This window comes from Polypterus senegalus, chromosome 1 (assembly GCF_016835505.1).
Source record: "Polypterus senegalus isolate Bchr_013 chromosome 1, ASM1683550v1, whole genome shotgun sequence".
NCBI classification, from domain to species: domain Eukaryota; kingdom Metazoa; phylum Chordata; class Cladistia; order Polypteriformes; family Polypteridae; genus Polypterus; species Polypterus senegalus.
In genome coordinates, this window is record NC_053154.1 from 215,152,959 (window position 1) to 215,179,542 (window position 26,584).

Consider the following 26,584-nt stretch of genomic DNA (forward strand, 5'->3'; position numbering starts at 1 on the left):
CTGGATGACTTTGATATATGTGGGGACGATTCCAGTTCGGTGCAAAGACGATTCTTCATGTCGTCAGTTCGCACACTTCTCGATGGCCTGGGATTTTTCGGGTGATTTTCTATGTAATAAACTTAATAAGTTATAGCGTAATTAAAATGCATAATTAGATCTGGACCACCCTATACAATGCATATACTGTATTGTAGCAATGAGGAATAAGGAATGAAGGCATTTTGGATGTAAACAAACAGAAAAAAAGTTTGTCTGTCTGATGTTTTGTGTTTTACGTACCTCATCAGAATGGTAAAAAGAGAAAAGGGCCAAGACTGTGGCTGAACTTGCCATATTTGTTAACCCTTCTTGCACCACCAGCTCTATCAGGTAGCATGTTATTGGCCGTGAGAAAAAACGGCAAGCACAATTGTGCTGGAAGCTCAGCACATGATTGCTAAAAGAGACACGTCCAGTAATTTTTTGTCATTTAAATTGACATGGTCCTGCGTTGAGATCAGCACCTGTAATCTGACATATCCAATGACTAGTAATCTTATAATGTAACACTGGCTTAACAAGAGCAAAGTGTTAAAAAGCAACATATAAACAAACATTATAAACACAAGATAGTAACAGAAGTTAATAAAGCAACATTTCTGTAATACTAAATAAGATCAGAAAGTTTTTAAATCTCTCTGTTATAAAAAAAAATCTTGGAAGGAGCCGAGACGTGATTGTCTCAGAAACACTTTCATGTCTTTCAACCATGCCTGGGGCCGGAAACCCTGTGAGACAAGAACTTATGCAAAGAGATTTAGAAAACTCCTGCGTGGTTATGTCAGATACATTTCTTGTAGAGAGAAAGAAATGATATTCATTCGCGGGCAGTTATATGTTGCGTTGTCACAATGTAATTTTAAACATGGAATCAAAATTAAATGTGATATTGATAAAAAGGTAAAATCGAATATATGGACATAGGTAATATGACAGAAGTGCGCCACGCGAAATCCAGATTACGTGGCACGGCAGCAGCAAGCCAGCAGCCGATTGAGTAAAGAGGAGGTAAAAAAAAAAAACTGTATGTGTTTCCCATTGTATCACTGCATCTCCTTGAGGTGCATTCAGCCCCCCTCTTCACAAAGCGAGCTGCAGAGACACAATGTGGTTGCCATGTAGTGCAGGTGGGGGGATCAAGCAAAGCAAGCAGGAGGCAAAGCCCCCTAGTAATTAAATCAATAAGGAGAAATAATTAGATATTGTGCACAAATTTAGCTTTCCTGCCATCAGCTTCTTTAGAATAGACTTATAGTGTCATATTCCATTACAAGAGAGTCTCAGTGGCTACAGCTGTAGCTTTCTCTTCTAACCAATCTTTAAATCAGAAACTAATTCTGCCTTCTAATTGAAATCCTTTCTTAATTATCTCAATTCTTAAACATGAAGAACATCGAAAAAAAAAAAAAAAGATCTATAGGCAAGAGTATTACCTTCCAGATTATGCTATCAGTGGAAAATAAAATGAATCTTGTCTTAATTAGGAACATCACTTAACCCCAAATATAATACTAAAGGAGCCAATTTCAAAAAATAGTATAAAAGTTTAAAGCCAAACTCTTGCTTCCACTCTATGTACGTGCCTTCATTGGGACCACAGTACACTCTTGCTTTTGTCCTAACTTAGCTGTCTCTCTCTCTCACTCTTTCTTTCCCTCCAAGAACCATCTGTCTCTACATCTAATTATTGAAACTCTTCACAACTGTCCTTTTTTCTAAACTCCCTTGGTTTCAAGCAGGGGAAGCCTTCACACCTTGTGTTACTTCTGGGCCAAGCCCACAAGTTTTTTCAGTGCTGGGTGGTGTGTTATAGAACTGATGCAGTTCTAATTAAAAATGACACAAGAGTGAGAGCTGATCATTACACAGTAGCCTAACCTCTCCACATCTGAATCTACAACCAAGAAGAGACCTTGTCCAATCAGCCAATAGCCATGATGTCATGAGCCCTCCTTATATTCCTATGTCATCACCATAAAATAATGTGAGATATACTTTGAGGGAAAGGGTTGCCTGTGGTACTCCAACTCTTGTTAGCAGCTCCAACATATAAATAATAAAGATACTGAGGGAAACTACATTTACATTTACTCACTTAGTAGATGCCTTTATCCAAAGTGACAAACAAAAGAGGTTAAACATAATTGAGTAAACATCAGTCTGGGAACTGTTTTGAAGCAAATGTTGCAGGACAAGGCTACAACATTGACCATCTCAAGTGAAGAGCTCTAAACCAAACAGAACAGCATACAATTATTTACTCTTAGTTTAGCTACTAAGGTCCTTGCATCCAGTTCAATCAATTAGAAAAGTATTCACAAAATAAGTCTTCAAGCACTTATTAAGCATAGTAAAGGAGTCTGTAATTCTGATGAAGTGGGCATTAAATCAGCTAGGAGGTGCATATAAAGAATCTGAACTGAGATTTGATTCCATACAGAGGTGCTACCATCAGACATCATCCACTTGCAGACCTGGCTAAAAGGTGCAGCATGTTGTCAGGGTGCTTCTCAACGTCAGCATCAGTGAAACTGACCAAAATTGAGGGATGAATGCAGCCAAATACAGAGAATTCCTTGAAGAAAACCTGCTGGGGTGATGGTTCAGCATGAAAAATGACCCGAAGCATATTGTGAACACAACACTGGAGTAGATCTAGGATAATTCTGTGGATGTTCTTGTGTGGCCCAGCCAAAGCCCAAATTTAAAAGTAGTGTCTCCATATACAAAGCCGATGTCTGAACAATAACTTGTGCTGCATACTTAGTCACATATGGTCTGATCTTGCAGATGTTATACAGAGTGAATCTGCATGATCAAGAGACAGATGCAATGTGAACAGTGAGAGACAGCTGGTCATGAATCATCAGATGATGTTCATGTACTGACGTGGTAAGTGTTAGTGATAATGAGCTGTAAGATACAGAGACATATAAAGTTTTTGGAGCACCCACTCATAAACTGCATATAATTAAAGAAAATAAAATGCATTGTACAAATAGGTTTTAAGCAATTAATGTCTTTTCAGACGCAAGTCCAGTTCTTGACTGACTAAGATAGCGGGAAATTTCTTCGGTTTTAAGTACGCATGTCCAGGTGGATGGACACTGGATGTGACGCCATCAAAATTAAAGCTGTCAATCTTCCTGTCTGCAGAGTATACATTGCCTACCTGTGGAACGGCAGGGAATTACCATCACCAGAACCCTTAAGCTGTCCCTTATGTGCATGTGTGTGACAGAACCGAGCCTTACAGGGATAGGGTGTTGAATAGATTAACTAGCTGGGACTCGGTTATTGCCAGGCAGAGCATGAGATAGTGTTCCTTAAAAATGTATCAGAATCCAGAAATTACAAGAATATTCTCCATACTAAGGTCATGAAAATCTAGAGAAACTCATTTAGACATAAATTTGAAGAAGATACTTTGACTAAAGCTGAATGATGCAGTCGAAAAATCTAGCCTTTTAGCTAAAAAATATGAGCTTAATAAACTAAAGTGCCCCCAAACCTTCTCCTTTTAAAACAACTTAAGTATTCCATTATTTTTACTGTTTGTAACATTAGTGACCTGTGTAGGTTGTTTCCTAAGTTGTGCCCAAAGACTCCCTTGTAACTGCTAATTGGATTAATAAGGTTCAAATATTAACAGATGGATATTTCTTGAATTAGTATGCTGTATATATTTTAAAAAGTATACAAAATGTCTTTTCCTTTTAGTATGTGTTAACAACGTGTCTCCTAAGCTTGCTGTTATTTATGTCATCAAAGATGGAATATATAATTCTTATTAGTCCCGTTATATGAATGATACCTATAGAACTTAATCATCGGTCGGTAAGTTCATTACCATTGATAGGAATACTCATGCATATTAAGGCAGTACAAAGATTTAAAGTATGATCATCTTATACATGACAATTTTATTATAGCACATATTGCTTTTTCCAGTATTCATTAATGTATTCCTGTCTTGAATTCTGGACTCAGTATTTCCTACATAATTTTCTCATGTTACTCTCTCTTCAGCTATTGCCCAATGTCATTATTGAAACAATCTTGCATCCTTCCTAGACATAAGCTCTGCCTCTGTCTTAATATCACTCTTACTTTTTTCTTTATTTTTTTTCAAACATTTTGTTTTAGTTTCTTTTCCCTTCACGGGATCCTTTCAGCAGTAGTGTTGCTGTTATGAAAATTTCTTCACTCATTTACTTTGACTTTCTTTTCTTTATCCTCCTGGCCTCTGCCACTTGCATTTTTTCCATCTCTAACTCGTTGTTTATTGAAAACACAATGGTGTCACCCTTGTTCAAAATGTCAAGTGCAGCATTTGCATGCATATTAATGAAGCGTGAAGGCGGCAGAGTCGGGTGTTAACGGCTGGCCCGACATCCATCAGCTGTCTTTCGAAGGTCGTGGACATAGACACCATTACGCAGTAATTAATGCGGCTCAGTGTCTGACACTTTCCAAAACAGAGCAAGAAAAAAAAAATCAAAAAGCTGCTCCGATTCAAATCTGTGATAGTACACAAGGCTACATTACAGATTTGGATTTGCCAAGGAAAAAAAACATTTGAAAATGAAAAAATGCAGATTGGGCAGTGATTAGGGCTTTCCTAAGTGCCACATTAATAAAAATAAATGAAGGTGTTGGGATGGGTGATTACTTCTGAGATATTTGTAACCACCAGCCATTTTTGTTGTTGTTTTTAGTAGTTGAATAAGTATAAAGGCTAAGAACCTGAACTTGCCGTACCTGCCTGCCGTGCTTAATAAGAATGAATTTAAATACTTCATGCTAGTATATAACTAACTGAGAAAGCAAGAGATGTGTCTATCAACTGACCTAGAGACCATCACTAAGTGAAATTATTCATTCATCCCAGTTGAGCCAGGATAGACAGTGAACAATTGAATGTTGAGATGAGATCCTAAACTGAAAAACAAAGTTAAAGTCAAACAGAGCATAAATAATTATTCAACATATCACTAAGAGAGGATATAGGGAAGAGAAGGAGAGGAAGAGGACATGGCAGTCATGAAAGGAGTTCATAGTGTTAATGCCATTGTCTCCAAGGTAAAGATACTGTATATAAAGAGGCATATCAGATGCATAAAGAGGCATATATATATATATATATATATATATATATATATATATATATATATATATATATATATATATATATATATATATATATACACAGTATATATACTAGCCATCCCCCGCAGCTCCGCTCACATAGTAGTGAAACATGACAAACTTTAAAAATCAATAAACAAACAGTTATCGCTAGCTAAGCGAAGGCAAAGTCTGCTCCAACACATGGAGAGAGATAGAGCGATTCGAACAGAGGCTTATGCGTGAGTGAGGAGGGCCCTGCCCGGCTCCCCACTACTGATGTCATGCTTCCCCCTCCCCTCGGCCTGCAGCGTCTGTCTCAGATTCATGTGAATGAATTGCTCCTGCAAGCGAAGTATAATACTTACCGCAATGAGAGAAGTCGCAAAATCACCCGGAGTGTTCAAACTTCTTCTTCTTCTTTCGGCTGCTCCCATTAGGGGTTGCCACAGCAGATCATCTTCTTCCATATCTTTCTGTCCTCTGCATCTTGCTCTGTTACACCCATCACCTGCATGTCCTCTCTCACCACATCCATAAACCTTTGCTTAGGCCTTCCTCTTTTCCTCTTCCCTGGCAGCTCTATCCTTAGCATCCTTCTCCCAATATACCCAGCATCTCTCCTCTGCACATGTCCAAACCAATGCAATCTCGCCTCTCTGACTTTGTCTCCTAATAGTCCAACTTGAGCTGACCCTCTAATGTACTCATTTCTAATCCTATCCATCCTTGTCACACCTAGCGCAAATCTTAGCATCTTTAACTCTGCTACCTCCAGCTCTGTCTCCTGCTTTCTGGTCAGTGCCACCGTCTCCAACCCATATAACATAGCTGGTCTCACTACCGTCCTGTAGACCTTCCCTTTCATTCTTGTTTATACCCGTCTGTCACAAATTACTCCTGACACTCTTCTCCACCCATTCCACCCTGCCCACACTCTTTCTTTTTCACCTCTCTTTCACAATCCCCATTACTCTGTACTGTTGATCCCAAGTATTTAAACTCATCCACCTTCACCAGCTCTACTCCCTGCATCCTCACCATTCCACTGACCTCCCTCTCATTTACACACATGTATTCTGTCTTGTTCCTACTGACCTTCATTCCTCTCCTCTCTAGAGCATATCTCCACCTCTCCAGGGTCTCCTCAACCTGCTCCCTACTATCGCTACAGATCACAATGTCATCAGCAAACATCATAGTCCACGGGACTCCTGTCTAATCTTGTCTGTCAACCTGTCCATCACCATTGCAAATAAGAAAGGGCTCAGAGCTGATCCCTGATGTAATCCCACCTCCACGTTGAATGCATCCGTTGCTCCTACTGCAGACCTCACCACTGTCACATTTCCCTCATACATATCCTGTACATACTTCTGTGCCACTCCCGACTTCCTCATACAATACCACAGCTCCTCTAGAGGCACCCTGCCATATGCTTTCTCCAGGTCCACAAAGACGCAATGCAACTCCTTCTGGCCTTCTCTAAACTTCTCCATCAACATCCTCAGAGCAAACATTGCATCTGTGGTGCTCTTTCTTGGCATGAAACCATACTGCTGCTCACTAATCATCACCTCACTTCTTAACCTAGCTTCCACTACTCTTTCCCATAACTTCATGCTGTGGCTCATCAATTTTATTCCCCTGTAGTTACTGCAGTCCTGCACATCCCCCTTATTCTTAAATATCGGCACCAGTACACTTCTTCTCCACTCCTCAGGCATCCTCTCACTTTCCAAGATTCCATTAAACAATCTGGTTAAAAACTCCACTGCCATCTCTCCTAAACACCTCCATGCTTCCATAGGTATGTCATCTGGACCAACGGCCTTTCCATTTTCATCCTCTTCATAGCTGTCCTTACTTCCGGCTTACTAATCCGTTGCACTTCCTGATTCACTACCTCCACATCATCCAACCTCTTCTCTCTCGTTCTCTTCATTCATCAGCCTCTCAAAGTACTCTTTCCATCTGCTCAACACACTCTCCTCGCTTGTGAGTACGTTTCCATCTTTATCCTTTATCACCCTAACCTGCTGCACATCTTTCCCAGCTCGGTCCCTCTGTCTAGCCAATCGGTACAGGTTTTTTTCTCCTTCCTTAGTGTCCAACCTCTCATACAACTCATCATATGCCTTTTCTTTAGCCTTCGCCACCTCTCTCTTCACCTTGCGCCTTATCTCCTTGTACTCTTGTCTACTTTCTGCATCTCTCTGACTATCCCACTTCTTCTTTGCCATCCTCTTCCTCTGTATACTCTCCTGTATTTTCTCATTCCACCACCAGGTTTCCTTTTCCTCCTTCCTCTTTCCAGATGTCATGCCAAGCACCCTTCTTGCTGTCACCCTTACTACATCTGCTGTAGTTTCCCAGCTGTCTGGTAACTCTTCACTGCCACCCAGTGCCTGTCTCACCTCCTCCCTAAACTCAACCTTGCAGTCTTCCTTTTTCAACTTCCACCATTTGATCCTTGGCTCTGCCCTCACTCTCTTCCTCTTCTTGATCTCCAATGTCATCCTACAGACCACCATCCTATGCTGCTTAACTACACTTTCCCCTGCCACCACTTTGCAGTCTTCAATCTCCTTCAGATCAACTCTTCTGCATAGGATGTAATCTACCTGTGTGCATCTTCCTCCACTCTTGTACATAACCCTATGTTCCTCCCTCTTCTTAAAATATGTATTCACCACAGCCATGTCCATCCTTTTGGCAAAATCCACTATCCTCTGACCTTCTTCATTCCTCTCCTTGACACCATACCTACCCATCACCTCCTCATCTCCACTGTTCCCTTCACCAACATGCCCACTGAAATTCGCTCCAATCACCACTTTCTGTCCCTTGGGTACACTGTTCATCACTTCATACAACTCACTCCAAAATTCTTTTTTCACACCCATTGCACACCCAACTTGTGGTGCATATGCACTAACAACATTCATCATCACACCTCCAATTTCCAGCTTCATAATCATTACTCTGCCTGACACTCTTTTCACCTCCAAAACACTCTTGACATACTGTTCCTTCAGAATAACTCCTACCCCATTTCTCCTCCCATCCACACCATGATAGAACAATTTGAATCCACCTCCAATCCACCTGGCCTTACTCCCCTTCCATTTAGTCTCTTGCACGCAAAATATATCAACCTTCCTTCTCTCCATCATATCTGCTAACTCTCTCCCTTTACCAGTCATACTGCCAACATTCAAAGTTCCTACCCTCAGTTCCACTCTCTTTACTTTCCTCCTCTCCTCCTGCCTCTGGACACGTCTCCTCCCCCTTCTTCTTCTCCTTCTTATTCTTCAGCCAACAGTAGCCCAATTTCCGCTAGCACCCTGTTTGCTAACAGTACTGGTGGAGGTCGTTGTTAACCCGACCGATCCGATATGGAAATTTGTATTGTTGTCCGCATATTGATTTGCCAAAATTTTACACCAGATGCCTTTCCTGACATAACCCTCCCCATTTATCCAGGCTTGGGACCGGCACGAAGAAACACACTGGTTTGTGCATCCCCTGTGGACTGTTCAAACAAATTATTGAAAAAAACTCAATCTAAATCCATTAGGTAGTTCTCTTGTAAAAAACAGACAGACATACAGACAGACAAATGTTGGATTTTATATATATAGAGTGTGGAAAGCATACCCCCAGACACAGACAGACCGACACCAGAATGTCCAAAACACACTTCTTTATTTATATTTTTTCGCAGCACAATGCCTTCAATCACCAACTTTCTCCACTGTCGTCATCGTCTTCTTCTTCTTCTTTCTCTCTTTTGACCTCCTCTCTCCTCCTCACAAGCTTCATCTCCTTCCTCCCAACTCCCCAGACCCGGATGAGCCCCAGGTGATCCCCTTGACGTCACTTCCTGGTGTGGTGGAAGTGTCAGGAAAGCACCTGGAAGCCCTCCGGGTGACCATGGAATTAGTTCCGGCAGAACTTCCTGGTGTGGCGGAAGTGCTGCCATCCAGGCTTCTCTAATAGTCCGGGCGCCCCCTGGCGGTGGCCACATTCTCTCATGCAGAGCATTCCAGCTCCGTCCCTGTGGCCCCCAAATAGTCCCGGGCGGCTGCCCTCTCCTGGCCGAGGAAAAGTATTGTCCAACTTGGGGACTATCCAGGTGTCCCCGGTCATCTGTGACAAGAGAGATATACAGTGTGTGTATATATATATATATATATATATATATATATATATATATATATATATATATATATATATATACTGTATATACAGTATATAGTGTCTTCAGAGACCCCTTCACTTTCTACAAACATTATGATGTTGTAGATTTAATTTTAAATGGAGACATTTGCCATTTTTGCCTATCAATCTACATTAAATAACTTATACTAAGTGAAAGCATGCTTTCAGAAAGGTTTTCACATATATTAAATTCATAAACCTAAATCTCTCATTCATATAAATATTGACAAATTGTGCTCAGGTGCATTCTGTTTGATTTAATTCTCCTTGAGATGTTTCTAGAATTTGATTGGAGTCAACCTGTGGCAAGCTGAACTGATTGGACATAATATAGAAAGGCACACACCTCTGTATATACAGTAAAGTTCCACAATTCACACTGCATGTCAGGACAAAAACCAAGCCAAGTCCAAGGAACTTGCTGCAGATCTCCACAATATAATTATAGCGAGACATCAGCACAAGGCTATAAAACATTTCTAAAATGTTGGGAGTTTCCAGGACTTCTGTGGCCTCAATGATTGTGAAATAGATGAAGTTTGGAACCTCCAGAACTCTTCCTAGAGTTGGCTGTTTTGTCAAACTGAGTAACAGGGTAAGAATGGTGTTGGTCAAGGAGGTGACCAAGAACTCATTGATCACTTTAACAAAGCTTCTTAAGTCCTTTGTTGAGTTGGGAGAACCTGTCAGAAGGATGACAGAAACCTTTGTTGAGTAAAAGGCATATGACAGCCTGTTTGAAGTTCACTAAATAACATTTAAAGGACTCTGAAAGCATGAGGAAATGGATTATCTGTAATTAGATCTCCTTGCGCACAACTCCAAGCACTATGCTTAGGAAAGTTCAAGCACAGCTCATCATCTCCCTAATACCATCCCTATGGTGGTGGTAGCATCATGTTGTCAGTGTGCTTCTCAGCGTCAGCATTAGTGAAACTGACCAGAATTGAGGGAAGAATGAACGCAGCCAAATACAGAGAATTCGTTTAAGAAAACCTGCTGGGGTGACAGTTTATCTTTCAGCATGACATTGACCCAAAACATATAGCCAACACAACACTGGTGTAGCTCTGGGATAATTCTGTGGATGTTCTTGTGTGGCCCAGCCAAAGCCCCTCAGAAGTCTGAGGGATTTGGCCAGGAAGAATGGTATAAACTGCCCAAATAGAGATGTGTAAAGCTTGTAGAGAGTTACAGAAGAAGATTCAAAGCTGATCAATTCAAAATTAATTTAAAATCAAATCTACAACACAATAAAGTGTGCAGAAAGAGATGAGGTCTGAAGACTTTCTGAATCCATGGTATATGTGTGTTTTATGTGTGTTTTGTGTTTGATTATTATTACTGTATGTGTAGATAATATGTGCAGATATATTTATATACAGTATTAACCTCATTTAACTTCCAAAAAGGACAAGTGCTACAGTTATTCATCTATGACTATTGCTGTAGAACACTGAAGCCTTTGATGAGTAGTAGCCCTGAATCTCGAGTGCATCAAGTTTGTTTACAGTTGTTTTTAATCTCATTCAATTCATTTTTTATGTAGTCTTTATGTTGTATAATTCATTATTTTAATTTTGTTTGGCTACTAAATTATTTGTAATATTCTATTGTTTACCGTTTATCACTTTGAAATACATGCTTCTATTTTGAGTATTGGTAAAAGAAACACAACAATGGGTTGCTAGGGGGTTATTGAGGAAGTTGTGACAGTATGACGTAAGTAAGCTTCGTCAGCATAGTCAAGTGTTAGTTACAGGCAAATGCTATCTCTTCTGATTTTCAATCCATTTTGCAGTCCTGTACACTACTTCTCATAGTCTGCCTCAGCAATGAGTACAGTGGTAAAGTTTGTACTCCTCTTCTTGCAATTCTAGAATACTGCAATCATCTTCCAATGTTCACAAGGTAGTCCAAGATATAGCTCTGTAACAGGATGACTAAACCATAAATATGAATTGCATTCCAACAGTAAACCAATATCCTTACAATCAGAAGATCCTTTTCTTCTTGACTTCATGTTATTTGTCACATTTTTGGCTTGTAAGCAACACGAGAAGCTTAAAGATGGATTAAAATATGTGTGTTTAAATGCTGAACACCATCATGGTGTCATAGTAAACATTAATGTCTGTAGGTTTTAGTGCTTGAAACTCATTTGGGAATAATTTGTAATTCTTTTATTTTTCTCCTTTATTATTTATGCAAAGCAAGAATGGGTCACATGACCAAATTCACTGCATCTGTAACATCAGGGGAACCTTTGATGGAAAAATGGCTACAGTATGAGTCATGATTATACTTCATTTGGATACAAAATAAACACTATATTTTCTTTTCCTTTGATTTTTGGTTTGCCCCAGTGCTTTGGTTGCTAAATATATTTTTGAGATCCTGGTTTTGATCTTGCCTGGCACTGATTTTGATTTGTATTATTATCTCCTGGTTCTTTCACCACTCACGATAAATCTAGAGACTCTGTCTTAACAGACAGCCTACAGCACATTTATGCTCTGTCCTTTTAACACCAAGGAAGGAACATCCTATTTCACTCATCTCCATCTTTGTACTTTTGTAGTTGTGGTTTACCGATACTCAGCATCTTTTTTTATGAAGACAAGTCTACACACACCCTATTAAATGTTTATTTTTTATTGAAGTAAAGGCTAAAATGAAGATAACACTGCATGCAGTTTTCTGCCTTCCTTGATGAAAAAAGGAGTCTGGCTTACTGGAGTTACAAACATGGTGAAAAGGTGTTGAGAAGAGCCTCAGCCCCATCATCTTGCCCCCAAGCACTACCAGCAGGCTTCTTCCTGACCAGGCCTGTAACCAAAAGAGAAACAAGTGTTCTTTAAAAATGAATATATTGTTTATCAAAAATCAAGAATTTCAAAAAAATATTTCAAAAGGAGTTGTCTAGAAGGCGACCCATGGTAACAAATTACCGATACACATTCCAGAAGAGTAATCAAAAGGTCAGATCCTCAATAAATTAATAAACCTGGAAATCCATACAATAGACCCAGTAGATAGATAGATAGATAGATAGGAAAGGCACTATATAGATAGATAGATAGATAGATAGATAGATAGATAGATAGATAGATACTTTATTAATCCCATGGGGAAATTTACATAATCCAGCAGCAGTATACTGATACAAAAAATTAAACAAGACTTGCATAGATGGTCAACCCTTCATCTCACACTAGCTGGAAGAATTAACACTGTTAAGATGAATATTCTTCCTAAGCTCCTTTTTTTATTTCAAAACATCCCAATATACATTAATAAATCATTCTTTAAGCAATTAGATTCAACAATAACCTCATTTATTTGGAATTCAAAACATCCACGCATCAAAAGAGCGACCCTACAAAGACAAAAGGCAGAAGGCGGCATGGCTCTACCTAACTTCCAGTTTTATTACTGGGCAGCAAATATACAGGCGATAAGAACCTGGACACAAATAGAAGAACATACACAGGCTTGGACCACAATAGAAGTAAAATCCTGCAGTACTTCTTTGTATTCCCTGCTTTGTGCTCCAATAAACACACGTTATCGGCAATACACTAATAACCCAATTGTGCTCCACTCACTTAGAATCTGGAACCAATGTAGAAAGCATTTTAAGACGGAGAAGCTTCTATCTGTGGCACCTCTGCAAGAGAACCATCTCTTTCAACCTTCACAAACATATGCAGTTTTTAATATCTGGAAAAAATTTGAAATTAACTTGCTTAGAGATCTTTATATAGACAACGTCTTTGCTTCCTATGAACAATTACATTCCAAATTTAACATTCCAGCTACACATTTCTTTCACTATCTTCAAATCAGGAACTTTGTTAAACAGAACCTTCCAGATTTTCCTCATCTTGCACCCTCATCCATGCTGGAAAAAATATTGCTCAATCTCAAGGACTTAGACTCCATCTCTGCAATATATAAAATCATTTTACAATCCCTTCCTTTCAAAGATCCAAGAGGACACTGGGAAAAAGATCTCTCAATTAATATATCAGAAGAGGAGTGGAAAGTAGCAATGCAGAGAATTCACTCGGGCTCCATATGCGCAAAGCATACAATTATACAACTCAAAATTATTTATCGAGCACATCTGTCTCGACTAAAACTCTCCAAAATGTATCCAGGGCATGATCCAACCTGTGAACGCTGCAAACTAGTTCCAGCCTCACTAGGTCACATGTTCTGGGCCTGCACCACATTAACATTATTCTGGACAAAAATTTTGAATTACCTTTCAGACAGTCTTGGACTCACAATCCCTCCTAACCCATTAACAGCTGTGTTTGGGGTTCTTCCAGAGGGTCTTAAAGTGGAGAAAGACAAACAAATCGTGATTGCATTTACTACACTGTTGGCACGCAGACTTATTCTGATAAACTGGAAGAACCCAAACTCTCCTCTTTTAAGTCAGTGGGAAACTGATGTGTTATACTATTTAAAATTGGAAAAAATCAAATACTCAGTTAGAGGATCCATACAGACGTTTTTCAAAACATGGCAGGATCTAATCAGTAATATTTTAAAATAAGTTCATGAAGCATAGAGAATTTATTAATTTAGGTATGTTTAAAAGCTGTAAAATTTTTATGCCGTTTGGCTTGCTCTCTCTCTCAAGGGTGGGGATCGATCTGTTCTTAACTCTATTTTTCTTTTGTAAAAACTTGATTGCTTTGTATGGAGTGCAATAAAATTAATAAAAATAATAAAAAAATAAAAAAATAAAAAAACAATATTAAATAAAAGAGTAATAAAAATACATGTAAAAGCAGACAATAACTTTGAATAATGTTAGCATTTACTCCCCTGGATGGAGTTGAAGAGTTGCATAGTGTGGGGGAGGAACGATCTCCTCAGTCTGTCAGTGGAGCAAGACAGTGACAAAAGTCTGTCACTGAAGCTACTCCTCTGCCTGGAGATGACACTGTTCAGTGGATGCAGTGAATTCTCCATGATTGACAGGAGTTGGCTTAGCGCCCGTCACTCTGCCACAGATGTTAAACTGTCCAGCTTTATTCCAACAATACAGCTTGCCTTCCTAACAAGTTTGTCCAGGTGTGAGGCATCTTTCATCTTTATGCTGCCACCCCAGCACACCACCGCGTAGAAGAGGGCACTCGCCTCTACCGTCTGGTAGAACATCTGCAGCATCTTACTGCAGATGTTGAAGGATGCCAACCTTCTCAGAAAGTATAGTCTGCTCTGACCTTTCTTACATAGAGCATCAGTATTGGCAGTCCAGTCCAATTTGTCATCCAGCTGCACTCCCAGATATTTAAAGGTCTGCACCCTCTGCACACAGTCACCTCTGATGATCACAGGGTCCATGAGGGGCCTGGGCCTCCTAAAATTCACCACCAGCTCCTTGGTCTTGCTGGTGTTAAGGTGTAAGTGGTTTGAGTCGCACCATTTAACAAAGTCTTTGATTAGCTTCCTGTACTCCTCCTCCTGCCCAGTCCTGATACTTACAGACTTCAAACATTTCAGTGCACCACTACCCAAGCTTCCTCTTCTCTGACCTTAAATTGCTGGACAGAGGATTTGGGAGTGGAAATATCAGGGTGGCCCTGACACTCTGTGTACCACCTTCAGTGCACATGGAATAATCCTGTATTTAAAGTGACAGTACACAATTACTGAATAATAAACAAAACCAACAGTAATTGCAAAATTGCATGGAAAAAATAGTTTAAATTTAACAAAAACAAGCAAACATAAAGTACACATAAACCCAAATTAATACATAACACTTAAAAGATCAATATCCAAAATATAGTAAAATACACATAAATGTCCTTCAAGAGAGAGGAATCCTGAAACATGTGGCTTGACAACATAAATCCCAAACCAATATTTTTGACTAAAGAAATTTATTTGGATTTAACAAAAAATAATGGCAAAACAAGGCACAAAAAGAAGTCAAAAAAGGTCGACTTTAAAAGGCAAACCCAAAGGAAACAAGTCCCAAAAGTAATCCAATAACCGAAAGCCAAAAACTGAAGCAATACATTAAAAAATGAGAAAAATCAATACTCACAATTACATGAACGCTCCAAGCAACAATGAACCACTGAAGGACCTACTCCCAATATATATATATGCTGAAGGTGGTCCTTCAGCAGTGACATCATTGTGGTTCTGCCTCTTGGGGTCCCACCCACAAAATACAAGAAGCACAGGAGACTACATGATGCATAAGTAATAAATTGAAAGAACAATAGCAACTAAAAATACATAAATACAATTCATACCTGAAAAGTATACTTTACAATAAACAAGAAAGACAGAGAAAAGGAAAGCAAGTATAAGCCAAGGGAATATGCCCTGGCTGAAATATGACACTTTTGAACTGTCATAGCTGTGTGCCAACTCAGAGATCCAGTATTGTTTTTACCATCCACTTCCAAAAAAATTTTGGAGACGCTGTTGGCTTACAGGGATTGGCTGATCACATGCTTCCCATCTGCCACTTCCTGCTGGCATCTATGGGCAAGAAGAAACAGCACTGACTTTTCAGAATTGGGGCAAAGGCCCCCAAGAACTGTTTATTAAGAGCATTTAATGGAATTTCTATTTACTTGGCTATAAACCTTGTGTGCCTGTTGCAGTATAGATTTTCTTTGTTCTTTACCTCATATTAATTGCAGGGTTCATGTCACACATCTGTAATGAGTCCACCAGCATGGTAATTTTTTTTAATTGAAATTGTATATGTGTGTTAAGTTCATAAGGCAATTGCAGTGGACTCTAAACAAATGTCTTGTTTGCTGACATTATGCAAACCTTTATTATTGAATCCAATTAGTAAATCAACTCACTGTATTTTTGCTCAGCATGTGTTTGCATTAAAATGATCAGAAATGGAACTATTATTCATCGTACCAAAATATTTACTATAATCAAATCAAATTGTATTTGTCACATGCAAATTACAACCACAGTACAATATGCAGTGAAAAGCTTAGATGCCTAACTTCAATGACTGTATCTTGAGACGAATATAAAGGGACAATAACAATGCATTACTTTACATATTCAAAAACCATTAGTAGAATTATTATAAATTTAATAAATAAATAATAATAACTAATAACTGAGTAGATGACTTAAATAACTTAACATGAAGAGGAGACAATAGGGAATCCTGTATTTCTAGACACTTTCCTTGTTTAACATGCAGACGGACTGTGGGGAAAAAGCTCCTCCTCATTCATTCTGAACTGGACTTTAGGCTGCAGTAGCATTTACCTGACCGTAGCACAGAAAAGAGGTCATTGTTGGGATGGCTAGTTTCACAAGTAATTTTCACTACCCTGTTTTAACATCGCTTGGTGTAGATATCCTGGAGGTTAATGAGAGCACATCCTGGTTAGCTGTCCTAACCATTCTTGGCAGAGCCTTTTGGTTCTGATGACATCTACAAAAGTAATTGTTATTTCTTTGGTGCTCTCAGTTGGTTATTTTGTGTTAATCTGATCCTATTGCTTCTGTATTTCTTTGTTTCTCAACTTGACAGTCACATGTCTGTTTCATTTTCAGGGCAGTACTATCCGAATGATCACAGCAATAGACCAAGACAGAGGTCGACCCCGAGGCATTGGTTACACTATTGTGTCTGGTAGGTGATATTTCTGTGTTATAGAAGTATGATTAAGAAAAACATGTATATCTTATTGAATGCTGCTATTTGTTTATTTGTTTGTGTATTATTTTACACACTTCTAGGATACTGCATACTATAGGGAACCCCATAATTACTAGAATCAGGTGCTCCTTTGGTTTGTTCTAATTTTTATTTTAACATGGTGAGCCAATTGGTCAGATGAGGAAAACTGCCCTGAATCATGAGTCAATATTTCTTATATTGTAAAACACTATTACATTTAGCCAGTCCATTTTTGTTGTATACTAGGGGCTTGCCCTGTGTTGGCTGGGATTGGCGCAACCCCTGTGTTTGGTTAATCGGATATACAATTTAATTTTTTTTTTTCTTTGGAATTGTTTCAATTTCATTATTTGCATTTTTACTTTAAATTGAATTTATACTTTTTACTTCATTAAAAACAATATTTATTGGAGACACATTGTGACAACGCAACGTATATGAGTGAATATTGTTTCTGTTTCTCTAATAAATAATCCGACTTTTTCTAATGTTTGTCCCTGTGATTTATTGATTGTCATAGCAAAAGCTATTCTCACAGTAAACTGTAAACATTTTAATACGAATGGCATATCACGATCTCCTTTGGTGCATAATGTTATTCCCAGAATATATACATTACTTTTCTTTTTGCCTGTTAAAATTTGCATCGCTTCTCTGTGATCATCAATATACACCTGACCGAATTGTGTATTCTTTGAAATTCAACTTGTCGTTGCTTTAACTGTTCCGGGACCAGAGATTCTCATAGCGTATGGTCCATTATTGTGTAAATCCACGTTTTTTACATTGAATGATGCGAATGCTAAAAGACTTTGTTGTCTACTCTTTGCCATTTATTTCTGACCTTGATTTGTCCTGCTATTTTTTCAATTACACCTGGTTCTGATGATTAATCGCCTTTTGTTTTGCGGTAATGCGATCTTTTCTATCTTTTCTTTGATACTGTAGTGATTCACATGATAAAGTGTCACAAGTTTTACTTGAACAATCGCCGACTTCCTAAACCCCAATACAACTTTCTAGCACCCTCTCCAAACCCTCCTCCCCCAGGTCTTGCCCCCTCTTACCGCATCAATCAATACCCCGCTATCAGTCTTCCGTGCTGCCCTCCGTCCTCCCTCAATTGGACCGAACAGTCACTTAAAACCAAAAAGGCCTCAACCTGGATGGGACGCTACAATACTTTTGAATTTTACTGCTTTCATATTCTGTACCTTTCTCTGCATGTGTATCGCGCCATTGTTTGTTTGAGCCTTTCGAATTCCACTGTTTTCATAATCTCTTATCTGCCTTTTTTTCTCTCCAACACCTTTGGGTCTCTATTCTCCGTATTGTCCTTATACGCTTTATATGTGCTGAGAGCACAGGATGTGTGTGTGCTACGTACTTTTACACGACTTGAGTGTTTTTTAATGGGTGTGCTCTTATATGATAGCTTTTGTAAGTAGGGTGTGTCTTGCAAGAATCTCATATTCCACGTCCCCGTGAGACGACCCTGGGACAATCTCTTGGCACCAACTCTCATGTTTACGGTCCCTGCGAGACAGTCTGTGGCAAGTCTCTTTTGTCTCGCGGGTCTTTTAAATGTCTTCCGAGGACTTCTGAGAAGATCACGTATCGTCACCTTGCTTTTGGTTTCGAGGATTTTTTTATAATTGAGAGAGAGTGCTTTTCATTTATTATGCCATCATTTAGGACTTTACATAGCAAACAAAATAAATGGTAAATACACGACAGTGTTGATGAATTGCTGATACTAATGTAGAAATTCATGTCCACAAGTGGCTTGAATATGAAAGACAGGTTTACCAGAAGTCTAATATAAGGGAGGGAAGTGACTTGGACTCTTAAGCAAGGATTACTCTGGGAATAATACAAATCACTGAAGAGCTGTTATTTGTGAACAAAGGATACAGTTTTGGTGAGATAATGTCACAGAGGAATTTGAGGGTCAAGCTTACAGGATATTTATTCTAAAACATTTCATGCACAGATTTATATTCCTAAACTTATAGGTTGTAACTTGAAAAGCCTGTATTTTCAAATGAATTGCATCCTCCAGTCTGCACAGACAGGCAGAAAATAATAATATTGAGATATTATTGGCTTCAAATGCTATAGCAAAGGTAAGTGGAAAAAGTGCTAGAGGTATACTTGAGAGAGTGAAGGTGCTTCTTGAACTCATATAAAAAGCAGAAGGGAAAGTGGAAGAAATCCAACATATTTTGAGGATGTTTTAGGCCACTCAAGAAATGTATTATCACAGTTAGTCATTTATGCATTACATTTTTATTTCTTTGGGAAGATGCTATGTAATAGAATAAATGCTAACACACATTTGTGTTTTTGCACCCCAGCCGTTCCATTATTTAAAAAATACAAGGGTGTGCTGGATGGTAAGCACAAATAGTGACGAGCCTCAAGGAGAGGTTTAGAAAAGGCTAAGCTAAAACATCTTGTCAGACATAAAATTATTGAACTGTATCAAAAGGGCAAAAAAAGAACAATAGCACACCAAACAAGATGTGGTGTTCAAGCTGTCATAAAGAATTTTAAAGAAACTGAACAAGTTGAAGACATAAACAACAGTAAAATATCCAAACAGCTGCATGCCTGCTCAGTTCTTTAAGGTCACCACCTTATAGGGCAGGCGGATATCCAATGAAGTGCATGCCGAGTCCTCTGGTACAAAAGTACACACTTAAACCATGCAAAGAAGTCTTAACAAAGATCTGGCAAGGGAGTGTTTCAGTTCATCCATCTATTCAGCACCTAATCTCTATTCAGCTTGACTCATTATTGGTTACACCCACCAAGTCTGTATGCAACCTTGGGGTAGTGATCGATGACCAGCTGTCCTTCAGAGACCATGTTTCAACAGTCTCTCAGGCTTTCAGATTCACTCAATACAGTATCCAGACCATATCTGAGACCAAGATCAGACCATATCTGTCAAAATATGCAGCTCAACACCTGGTCCAGGCTTTGGTTTTGTTACTTCTGAACTAGTGCTATTCTCTGCTAGTAGGAATACGAGCAGCTGTTCAACTAGTTGGGCACATATCAATCCTCTTTTCAATTCACTACATTGGCTTCCTGCAGTGACACAAATCCTTGATGTATGCCTATACAGTTTTCAATGTGTCAGTACCTAAATATATAGGGAGACACTTTTGAGGTCCTGTGCTCCTCCTCAACCACTCGGGTCTGCTAATGAATGGCATCTGATGATGCCACCTCTGTGTTACATCAAATCTTAGTCCAGACTCTTCGTGTGTAGATATTAGCTGATGGAGCAAGCTGCCCACCTCCATTTGAAATGTTGACTCCCTCACTGTGTTTAAGAACCATTTGGCGACTCTTGTTTGGTGAATGTGTGTATAACTGATATTAGCTGTTAGGCTTTTACTATCTAGGAATTTTAACCAGCTTATGTTTTGTTCTAAACTCTCCACTTATGATGATCAATTTTTTAACCTTTTCCTGTAAAACTTGCTTCCAAACAGTAATTAGACTTATGTTTGCTTGATTATGTTGACTTCTTTTGTAAGTCACTTTGGATAAAAGCATCTGCTTATGAAAAGGCTCAAATTTGAAATTGTTAGTTTACAAAGATGCCAGTATGACAGCTAAAGAACTGCCAAGAAATAAAATGATGCCTCTCTGCAGCCTCCTGTGAAGCACAATGGTCTATGGGTGCATTTCAGCCAATGGTGTAGGGGTTCTGGTCTGACTCAAAAGCTTGATGATTGTTGAGAAACAGAAACAGATTTTGATTCATCATGGTGTACTTTTTGGAAAGGCTTATTGGACAAAACTTCACCTTTATCATTACAATAATAAACACAAACACACTACAACCACATTTTACACCTTGGAGTTGATGTCTGCAGACAGAACACTAACATGATTAAGACTAGTTATCTCAGATCCTTGACCTCAACATAACTGAAGATATGTGACTTCACGGATATGGAAAAAAAAATAAAAAAATAGCCAAAGTGAATGGTGTCAATATACCAAAGTGAATGGTGTCATTTTTGCATTCTAAGGAAGGCCACACAAAATACCAACTTGCTTTTAAAAACACAAGTCTTACTTTTGATTGTATCAATGTTTATTTGCATTTATCCTAATGGTATATAATGTTTTAAAAAAAAAAAACTAAGCACTTGTTGCCTAGATACTGTAACTGCAGCAGTCTTAAAAATAATTTCCTTGGGTGGCCTTAGTCTTGTCCACAGTTCTCTACTAGTGGAAGGAAAGAGAAAAGGGAGCACTTAAATAGAAGAATTATTTCAGCATGTGTTTCTTGTTTGCTATCTTTCATTAATAATTTAGCTGGAAATTTTGTTATTGTTATTTTTTGTTGGATTTTTTTTTTAAATGAGCTTTATAAGTTTATATGGTACAATGTTACTGAAGGCTCAGCTTACAGGAGGCACCAATGCTACTTTTTATAAATTCAAACCGCATTCAGTGCAACATCCAAGATTAAACAACTTTGATTTGTGTGTTTCCAGTAATAAACGTCTTTTTGTTCTCGAGTTCTAGCAATTCTTCCTTCAACTTTGTTAATGGTCTAACACAGGGGTGCCCAATACGTCGTTCATGATCGATCGATCGGTAGATCGGAAAGGGAGTGAAGGTAGATCGTGTTGCATTCAAAAAACATTTTTTTTAAACATTAGTCTATCATATATCCTCCCTATGGCATTTGCCACTTGATTGTCATAGAGGGTGGCCAGTCTGAGATCTCTTTTCTTCTAACACACTGGTCACCCCGCACGCATGATCAAACACACGAGCTACTGAAAAACTCCAGCCAGGGCCGGATTTTCCTATAGGCTAACTAGGCTTCAGCCTAGGGCCTCAAGATCAAGAGGGGCCTACATTCAAATTGTTAGCAAGTTGAACAAACTTAAAAATGGGAGGTGAAAGGGCCTCATAAGTTGAATAGCCTAAGGCCTTTTTTCATCTAAATCTGGCCCTGACTCCAGCTATCTAAGTGATCTAGTTAGCCTTCTAATTTATATTGACTAAAGAAGGGATTTAAAAATATAAAATTGTTGGTTTTGGGCTGGATGTGGAATTGGAAGAGGATTTTTTCTCTCGCAATGTTGCAATCGAAGTGCGTTTGTCTAATCTGTCAATCTATCGTTGCTATTCCAAAGAAGGAAAATGTGGAAAGGCACTTTCAAACTGTTCATAAAAACTACGAAACTGACTTCCTTCTGAAAAGCGATCTGAGAAAGATAAAGGAGAGGGAACTAAAATCGCTGTTAATCAGACATTTTTCAATTCAAAAGCAAAGGCAGACACACCGAATCATCGTTCCGGGTGAGTCACTCGATCATTAAGCATAAGAAGTCCTTCCAAGATGGAGAGATGATAAAAGATGCCTTCGTTGAGGCAGATAGCTAGGGAGAAATTCCTGCTGAGAATTCAAGACCCCTGGCCAGAGAAAAAGGAGTTTCTCCTTGTCATTAAACATGCAGAATACAAGCAACTTAATAACGATCAATGGCCGCTAGACTTGGCATTTTTTTTCCGATCTGACCAACATGTTGATTGAGCTTAATTTACAGCTGCAAGGAAAAGAGAAAACCATGGTTAATATGATTAGCTCAGTTAATACTTTCAAACGAAAAATGCAACATCTGTCCTTAAAGCTGCAGCGTCTTGATTTGGGGAACATCCAAAACCTTGCGTCAGAGCTGAGGCAGAGACACAATTGAAGGTGTGTGCGCAACTTGACAGCATACGCTACACAGACCAGATTGAAAATTGTCTGTCAGACTTTATCTAATGGGGAAAAAGTAATGATTCGATTGTTGCCCAATGTAGCGGAGTAAGAGTAGTGTTTCTTCTTCACAAATGTACTCAAGTAAAAGTAAAAAAGAATGGTGCAGTAAAACTACTCTTAGAAGTACATTTTTTTTTTAAATGTTACTCAAGTGTGACGGAGTAAATGTAACTTGTTACTATCCACCTCTGATACTCAGTATATATATATATATATATATATATATAATAATTTTAATGTAGGTAAATCATTTTGACCTGGTCATTTTAAAAGTAGCTCGCAAGCCGAAAAAGTGTGGGCACCCCGATCTAACGTTTAGGTTTTGCAGACAGTATGTCTTTTTTTGGGTTCTGGCAATTTTTCTTTTGATAACATTCACAATTTAGCCATTAGGCATTTCTGACTTTAGAAATTGACCCTCACGACAGTTTTTGGAACATCTCCCTGTCCAATTATGGCTGCCCTAGGGATTTTCAAACATTCCCTCGCTGTCGGAACAAGTTCACCCTTATATGGTGCTGATTTCTTATAGATCTTTGCACCCTAGACAGATAGTGTGTACCTCTTTACATATCAACTAAGCTTATTAAAGCTATGGCTCTGCTTTTCCAGGTCCCAATCTGTCCAGAACCATATCAGTAATTTACAGTTGACTTTCACCTACATCTCATTAATTGCCTAAAAATAAACACTTCAAACATGTAACAGGTCGCAGAGTCTGTTAGATGGTTAGTGTCTCAACATTTTTCACATTTCATTAAATACTTGAATCATTCTGACCTTTACTGTCTTATCATGTCTAATGAAGTGTTATTCAGATTGTTGTAGAGTGAACAACAGATATAAATGCTTTAGAGGCACATCTGGACATGATAAAGTTGCTAACTAAAAAAGATGTTCTGTATAGCTGCCCTTTGAATGTCACAAATTGGTTTTGTTAATTACCAGGAAGTGGGGGTGGCACCACCAAGAAGGTGGAGTATAAGATAGGGGGTACTCCTAAGAAGTCTCTATAAGCAGAATAAATGCAAAGATGTCTAAAGAAAGTAAAAGGGGTGTTTTGTTATATAATATTAGACAAAATAATATATATAATATTAGACAAAATAAACAAAAATCAATAACTCATACTGCTCTGACCTTACCTATACATCAGGCAATATGTATAGCAGGATGGAATATTCAATTCCCACCTGCATAACCAGCTCCTTCCACACTTCAAATTCCTTATATTACATACTCCAAGCCTCTATACGTTTCTCTAGTTGTACCATTGTCTAGCTAACATTTCTGAACTTCAGGTTCACTAGAGGTCTGGTCAGAAAGGCCTTTGAAAGGTGAAGACTCTGAGCACTTCCAGAGTTGCAACTATACTTTGGAAAGGCTTCTCTCCTAGTGCTCACTCTTGTGGCTACAATTATTCCAAATGTCCTGAGCCACAGCTCTTATTTAAAAGTGAAGGTAACCCCTACCCGTCTGTTTTTCATAATATGCAGCAAGGGCTCAAACAAAATAGAGAAGACCAGCTTGCTGCCCTCTGGTGATCTGGTATATTTCCATTTGCCCTGTAGTATCCCCTTTGACCTAAAGTTTGGGCCACAACCAGACACCCATTCCACAGGGCATACACAATGACAAACGCTAATGTCCAGAAACAGACAGCTTTTGAATAAAGCATTTTACCTCAAACGTTTAATGCTTGATGGAATCTGTTATAGAGATACAGTATGATCTGAAAAAGTGAGTCTCGACAATTGTTCCTGGAGACAGACTGTGAGGAATTGATTTTTCCTCTAAAGAAAAGTAACTGCTTTCTCTTGGAGAGGTTGAAACACATCATGGAGTCACAAATGGTAGTTCATTCAACATAATTCAGACATTTCTGACTGTTGTACTCGATGATTTCAAAAACAGCATTGAGGTCAGAAGCACTAGACCAGAAAAAGTAGTTCACAATGCAGACAAAATAATTTTAAGAAGTTTGATGAGATCGTAATACAGAGGGGAAATGTCACAGATTTTTATGTTTTATGGAAGTGTCTGAGATGCACCAGTATGCTTTGCAGTTTTGGATAGATTAAACAAAAAGTGGAATTAAAATATGTCTGGCGTCTGCAGATTAAACAATAGAGGAACAAATCTGTATTTGGAAAGGCAGCAGTGTGGTGAAAGCAGAGAATGGCGGAAGTAGAAAACAAACTTTCAGTAAATTGAAAAGCCCACCCTCTGATGCTGTACATTTGTATTAAACTTTAGCTGGGGTGAGAATGAGGTTTGTACAAACAGAAGAATTTACAGGTCTTTTAGCTGAAAAAAGAAATAGAACAATAAATAGGCAGGGGTACTTAGTAGGAGTGTGAATAAAATCAGTTTCAGCATTTACCACATGGAAAACTTTTAGGAAATTACAGAAATGTTACCACCTCTGCTCAGCAGTCTACACCCTTTTCAGTGCATTTTACACAGAAGATGAGATTTCAGTATAGCTTCCTTGTCAAATTGCATATCAATATCTAGTATCACTGATCCAGATGTACAGTATAATATACAGTACATGTCTGGAAGCAACCATGAGTGAACTGTTCTTAAAATTAGGTGCGAACAATTAGACGGCTCATAGAGTGTCACATTTATAAAACAATCTAAGGCCTTATTAGGTGACGCTCAAATTAGAAGCAGTGATTTTGAACTGCAAAGAGAAGTGGTCTCTTATTAACTAGACAGAGAACAGGCATTTGACTACAATAAACTGTCTACAGCCGAATAGTCTCCTAAAAAATACCTCTGTTAAAGATATGTGTTGCATGTGCAGAGAGCATATTACACGTGTTAAAAATAAACACAGTCTGTTAACATCAGGTTATACATTGGCATTCTAAGACATCAGTGGACTAGTAGTCAAAGTGAATGATGCATTGCTGGTGTGTTCTCTGTTGTTCAGTTACAACAATAATATCAGAGTTAATGCAAAGTTGAAAAAATTGGCAGCTATGTTTGTGAACAATGTGTCACACCCCATTAAAAGGAGGTGAAAAGGACTGCCTTTAAGAGAGTTGGTAATGAAGATTTCAGTACTCAAAACATGCAAATCAACAAATCTGCCTAATGACTTCAGGAGAAACATGACAAGGCAGCATAGCATCTGCCTTCTGACTGATTGTCTAACAGAATAACTAAAGTAAGTTAATATTATTGTCTAACTGAAAATGAAAACATGCCATGACAGAATATAGTTGCAACGCTTTAACACGTAGTAAATGTAGTACAGAACAACAACAGCATTTATTTATATAGTACACCTTCATACAAAGAATATAGCTCAAAGTGCATTACAAGATATCAAAGAGAAAGTTACAGGAAAAGAAAAAACAAATAAGATTGGGTAATGAATTAATGAATAAGTAACTGAGTAAAGAAAATAAATAAATCCATACAATGTTATGAAACATAGTTATGTAATTAGTATAAGGGTAAGATAGATAGATAGATACTTTATTGATCCTGAGGGAATCTATATACAATATAGAGATAGCCAGTTAGAGAGAGGGGATGATTATGGGAGCAGAATAACTAGGTCATAGGCATTAGGATACACCCTACTGTTTAAGGGGAAGCACAGACATCTTTAACACTAGAATTACCAGAGCCTGCGAAAAAAATCGTAGATCCGGCCCACCTTAAAT

The 26,584-nt window shown here is 38.5% G+C and overlaps 1 protein-coding gene across 7 annotated transcripts in view; it reads left to right on the top strand.

The window, feature by feature from the left end:
- Nucleotides 1–26,584, top strand: part of cdh23 (cadherin-related 23) — a 1,363,918-nt gene that overhangs the window by 615,670 nt on the left and 721,664 nt on the right. For all 7 annotated transcript variants that reach the window (XM_039768795.1, XM_039768746.1, XM_039768764.1 and 4 more), the window contains exon 9: nucleotides 16,969–17,047. In XM_039768795.1, coding sequence (XP_039624729.1) covers nucleotides 16,969–17,047 — 79 coding nt within the window. The remainder of the gene's footprint in view (nucleotides 1–16,968; nucleotides 17,048–26,584) is intronic.